This window comes from Bos javanicus, chromosome 28, assembly GCF_032452875.1.
Source record: "Bos javanicus breed banteng chromosome 28, ARS-OSU_banteng_1.0, whole genome shotgun sequence".
Taxonomy (NCBI): domain Eukaryota; kingdom Metazoa; phylum Chordata; class Mammalia; order Artiodactyla; family Bovidae; genus Bos; species Bos javanicus.
Window position 1 is genome coordinate 28447854 of NC_083895.1, and position 6000 is coordinate 28453853.

General features: G+C 48.1%; 1 protein-coding gene across 4 annotated transcripts in view; it reads left to right on the top strand.

The window, feature by feature from the left end:
• The window catches only part of SGPL1 (sphingosine-1-phosphate lyase 1), a 53634-nt gene extending 48713 nt beyond the window's left edge, over nucleotides 1-4921 (top strand). For all 4 annotated transcript variants that reach the window (XM_061405249.1, XM_061405251.1, XM_061405250.1 and 1 more), the window contains 3 exons: nucleotides 826-972; nucleotides 1878-1998; nucleotides 2498-4921. In XM_061405249.1, coding sequence (XP_061261233.1) covers nucleotides 826-972; nucleotides 1878-1998; nucleotides 2498-2638 — 409 coding nt within the window. In that variant the 3' untranslated portion in view covers nucleotides 2639-4921. The remainder of the gene's footprint in view (nucleotides 1-825; nucleotides 973-1877; nucleotides 1999-2497) is intronic.
• Nucleotides 4922-6000: the final 1079 nt, after the last annotated feature.

Below are 6000 nucleotides of genomic sequence, written 5' to 3' on the forward strand. Positions count from 1 at the left end.
AAAAGGCAGACCACCAGGCCCCACTCCTAGTATTCTGACGCAGTAGGTGTGGAACAGGAATGTGAGGATTTGCATTTCTGAAAATGCCCAGTAGACACCAATGCTGCAGGTCTAAGAATCACACTTGTGGAATCATTAGAAGAAGAAAAGAATTGGAAGGGGTCGGGGAGGAAGGGGTGCTGAAATCTGGGTTGTTAAGGCAAAACCATGCTGCTGCTACTGCTAAGTCACTTCATTCGTGTCCAACTCTGTGCGACCCCAGATATGGCAGCTCACTAGGCTCTGCCATCCCTGGGATTCTCCAGGCAAGAACACTGGAGTGGGTTGCCATTTCCTTCTCCACTAATGTCTCTTCTTCATGTGTTACCTGCTTGGTTCTGTGTGTTACCGAGGTTTGAACGAAAGTGGCCACTAGGCCTGGCTCGTTTGACCAAGGCCCGAATATTGTCCTGATACACCCATCTGCTGAGAACTGCTGTACCATCTCCTGCTTCAGGGATTACATGGATGAGTTTTTAAGGAGAGATGGAGGGATCGTTTTTCTAGGATTAAAAAAAAAAAGTGCATTGTTTATTCCTCAGATACTCCTGTGGGAGGTGGGGGGATACATAATTTAGGAGTTGGGCAGACAGGTTAGGAGCCAAAAGTATTGGATCTAGTGGGGTTTGGGCCTTTAAGTGTTTGTAATATTTAGGAACTACTGCTCTCAGTCTAGCCACCTGATTAGGAAACTCAAGTCCCCAAAGCTCAGATTGTTATAAGGGTGACATGAGATGATGGCCAGAAGTATGTGACTGAATTTCCTTTCTGTTCCCTTTGTTTAAGACTAGAAAATATCAAAGGCATCTTTGTCTTTGGGAATCCTCAGTTGTCAGTCATCGCTCTGGGCTCTCGTGATTTTGATATCTATCGACTATTCAACCTGATGAATGCCAAGGGCTGGAACTTGAATCAGTTGCAGTTCCCACCCAGGTGAGCTTGAAGACGCTTCCTTTGGTCTATGGCTGCTGAAGAACTTTGGCAGCAAGGTGACCTCAAGGATAGAGGGACTGCTAGCAGCACTTTCATGGCAGCTGTAGTATCTGTAGATCGTCGGCCTTGCCGTTAGGAGTTACTCAGTTTCAAGAATAAGACTGTTAGCTTTAAACTGTGGCAAATGAGGTGGCAACCTCTTGAGACAGTGAGATTGTTACCCGCACCCTTGCTCTGGGCTCTGTTCTCTCTCTTACTCAGGTAATCAGAGGAATGGTGAGCTTAGAACCTTCCAGAGGGTCTCTAAATCATTTGGACCTGATAGTGTCACCTTGCATATGCATTTCTAGTCTTGCATGATGCCTGTAAATAAGCACTCTGCTGCAAGAGTAGGGGTCTCGGTGTCCTCCACGCAGCCCTGATGCTTTCACGTGTTGGTGCACTGCCAGTCCCATCCGGACTCCCTGTTCTCCTCTTCACAGTCTTTTTGTACCCAGTCTCCCTCCAAAGGGAGTCAGAGTTTCTTTGCCCTGAAGTCTTTCAAGACCCCAGCCATATGGCCCTATCACCATGAGGTTTACCACCTAAGATAAGTGTCCTATAGTTGAAGGAACGCAGTGGACAGTTTGAGGGGAGGGGTGGCACAGAACAGCCAGCTGTATTCGACTTACCACGGTGGTTCTTGATCACGTTCAGGGCATGATGCCCTCATGCCAGCCTACAGTCAACAGTCTGGGTATTTAAGAGCCCTGATGCCTAGGACTGGGAGCAACTTGACTATGCTTGTCATGAATAATAACATAAATAAGCAACCAATAAATTCCTGCATTTGGAGCTCCTTGATTTCAGAATGTTTTTCCCTCTTTGTCCCAGATTCATCTCACTTTGTCTTTCTTCTTCCGTAGCCTTCATTTCTGCATCACATTGGTACATACCCGCAAGGGGGTAGCCATACAGTTCCTTAAGGATATCCGGGAATCCGTTACTCAAATCATGAAGAATCCGAAAGCAAAGACCACAGGAATGGTAGGGACATTTGGGGTTTTTTTTTTTTCCTGTGGAAGCTTAGGTGTTGGTGGTGGGTTTGAAAAAATCAGATGACCTCCAGTCTGTTCCTGCCTCTGCCCCTTATCCACAAACTTCTTTATTAATCAGAACTGATGGTCTCTGCTTACCCATTCCCAGCGATTTTTGGTCTCAAGTAAGGTATCTATAGATATAATAATAAATGTTAACATGAAGGCAGGCAGTGGTAGTATTCCTTTAAAAAGAAAATCTTTACACAGGAAAGGCACTAAGCCAGTTTCCTCTGAAATTTTCTACACCAGATCCCACAGGCTAGTTCTTTAGGCAGAAGGGCAGACTGGCAAATGCCTATGACAAACATCTTATGCCAGCTATCTTTCTGGTGGAACTGCGCCTGGGATGGGAGTGGGGAGATGCAGGGAGGAGGAGCGCATGACCACAGCTTTCTATTTCCTTCAAACCCCTCATCACTAATGACATTCTTTGACTGGATTTCCAGGGTGCGATCTATGGCATGGCCCAGGCTACCATCGACAGGAACCTGGTGGCGGAGTTGTCCTCCGTCTTCTTGGACAGCCTTTTCAGTACAGACACTACAACTCAGGGTAGCCAGATGAATGGCTCTCCGAAACCCCGCTGAGCTGAGACCCTCTGTAACCCCGAGGGGTGTCTGACCTTCAGAAGGTTCTCGGGGTGTGGGACAGGCCATGCGGTTTCAACATCTGGTCTTGCTCCATAGAGCACGACGCAGACCACGAGACAGCTTGATCCTCAGGATTCTCATCCTTTGGTGGTTTTGAATGTGAAGACCTCAAAGGATCCCATGACGTAATTATTTTGTCCTTGTTCTAAATGTTCCCCTAGGAATTGTTTTAACCATTTCCTTCTCTAACCTCTCTTGCTGTCAACTTCACTTAATCACGGTGTGGCAGCTCTGACCTGTCCTGACTCCTTAGGGAAGCTGGGCTCCAGTTTACGATAGGAAAGGTGTACTTTGTTACCTCAGGCAGCTGGGCTAGTCAGACAGGAATTCTGTTCTGTATCTGGTGTTCCCCTAGGTGAGGGTCAGGTCTGCTCAAGCAGGAGGCTTTCCCAGCCCTAGTGTTCTCTCTATAGAGTCCCTTCTTTCACAGCTTATGCTTTCAAGGACACAGGTTGGCCAGCCATCATTCTGCTATGCGGGGCCAGCAGGGTCAGGCAAATCTGCTCAGTCCCCCAAGGCAGGGTCTGGAGTGGTTGCTGCTCCCCATCTGTGCTTGCGGTCCCCTTGTAGTACTTGGTTGCCGTCACCTTCCGTTCCCAGTGGTTTGTTCCTCTTTGCATGGATTAGGACGAGAATGGTGTGGGTTCCAGAGAAGCTAGGACCTTCTGGCCCTGGTGCTGCCTCTTGGAGTACACCTGAGCCCTCTGCTGGGCCCCTGAAGACGGGAACCAAGCCTTTTTCTAGACTTCCCTGAGCATCAGCGCAGGACGAGCACCCAGAGTTAGCAGCAGTCCCTCCACCCTGCTGCTCTAGCTGTCATGCACGTTTGTTTTTTGTTTGCCTGAAGGAACAGCTCAAAGCACCTTCACAAGTTGCCTTGACTTCCCCAGGGAGGGCGTGAGAGAGCCCCCAAGGCAAGGAAAATCTCTGTTAGTGTGTTCTTTCTGCCTCTTTCCCCTTCATTCAACTCCCAAAGGTACGACGGCAGTCAAGCCTCAGGTACTGGACGCTCCTCGGCCCTGGCTAGGATGAGAGAGACTCTGGAATAGGAAGACATCAAGTGTCACTTGAGGCCTAGGGCCTGGGATTCCTTCGTTAAGACCAGTTGCTCAGGGTGGCGCAGGAACAGGACCCAACCCTGCGCCCACTTCCTGCCCTCTGCCCCTGGCACAGGGCCCTGATCTCAGTTGAGCCACTGTCCTACCCGCATGCCAACACACGACGTGCCTTCTTTCTCAGCAGTGAGCAGTGCTGGGCTACTCCTGACCCAGGCCCAGAGGGAACTGAATCAGCCTTTGAGGTTTTTACCTGGGTAGGGTAAGTCAGGAGACACTTTCCTCTGTTCCACCACCCTTCTCAGGGACTCCTGAATACCCAGCTGCCTCCGGCTGGTGTCCTCTAGCCTTCTTCACTGGGAGTGCTGGCCTGGACTTCCCCCAGACTCCCTGGCACATTCGTCTAAGTGTTCTTTAGCACTGTGCTTCCTCCACAATAACTGACTGGCTGGCTGTGTCATTGCAGGGCTGGTGTGTTGTGTTTCATTCTGTCCTTGTAGGCTCCAGGAATGTGGGTATGTTTGTGTTAGAAGCAGAGATCCTTTGGATAGGGGAGTTACATTCTCCCCCTGGTTGATGAATTGATGGGCACTCTGTGTGAACCATCCCTGGATCTCCAGTGCGTTCATCGTGTTGGAGGAATTCCAGGGACCCAGAACCACTCAGAGGCACCTCTGTGGTTTGTCAGCTGCTAAAAATGAAGAAGCACATACCTGCAGAGTGTCCTGTTGCTTCCCATGTCTCCCCAGGACCTTCCTCTGTGGGCTGTGGTGTTTTCAAAGGGACCTGCTGTCGCCACTTTACGATCATGAGTGTTAGACTTAACACTTGTGGGCTTTCTGTTTTTTTACATACCTGTGTGCGTAAGTAGCATCTAGTCTGCAGAGGTAGATGGAATGTCTTCATGGTATCATGTTGCTTGCAGATGTCTCATTGGCCTCTGCAAAAACTGTACTCTTGTTTCTGGGTTAGAGTTTAAGTAGTTGCATGAATATACTGCCGTGTCACTTTTAATATGACCAGTTTTATACTTGGAAAATGGTACTTGCCTCTTTTAAATCTTTTCTGTCTTTAACCTCCCCCCTTTCCATCTCAAGGCTCCCTTCCTAATTGTAGCAATAATCTCTTAAGAAGCAACTAAGTAATAAAATGTCCCAAATCTTAATCATTGTGGACGGATGACTGCATTCATTTGTTTATTTAGGCATACAGGGGAGATAACCTGCTGGGGTGGTGGTTGCTGCAAACTGGCTGCTGGTGAGAAAGTGCTCCTTTGTGGTGAGGTGGTTGTGTGTGCCCACTGATACTAGAACCAGGTCACAGCCATAGATGAGTGGCAGCTCTGCTCAGTTCCAAGCACTACCCTTGGTAGCTCCACCAGGAGTGGTGGTCACACCTGTTGAAAGGGAAGTCGGGAACTCACATCTTGAGTTCCTCAGAGCCAGTGTCCTGCCTTATGTTTTCAGTTGTCATCATGCGTATCTGCACACATCTTGATGATGGACTGGACTGTCTTGGGTGGTCCCTAGCTAGCTGGGCAGTGTGGTTCCATCTTATGAAAGGACACTGACTTCAAACCCTGCATTTGGTTTGGGAGCTGACAGAACCCTTCAGATATCTGCAGAGGTAACCACTGGGCCTCTTGTTCCATTATGAACAGGAAGTGAGAAGTCTTTCTCAAGCATTATTTGGATTAGTTCTGTCCATCAGGTACCCTAGCTTTGCATTCTGGCTCTCAGCCCACTTGTACTTTGCCAGAATCAAGCCAAAGAATGCCACCTTTGCTATATACTTTTCTGCCAAATGACTTGGTTCCTTGAGGACCTACTTGCTAGGGGTAAACTCTAGAGAAAGAAGGCCCAGGATATGATTAGAAGGAGGCATGGCACACCCAAGAGGTGGTGGTTTGATGCTTCGGCCTGCTCCATACAGCTGTGAGCTCCTTTCCTTCTCTGTGGGTCTTACTAGCAACAGCCTGCTTTTACCTAGATCCAGTAGTGACAGAAGTAATGACAGAGGCCTGACTCGGTAGCCACCAGCTACAGCCTATAAAAAATCAGCTGTTTGAGAGCCTTGTGAGTTGTCTGTTGTAATAGCCTTACTTTATCTTGTGCTTGCTTTTTTCCCCATAATCTCTCCTTAACATCCTTGTCTATAATTTTAATTATTTGCATTAATTTTAGAATAAACATATTTATTTCTAAAAAGTGTTGTTTATGTCTTTGTACCACATAGAAGTGCTTC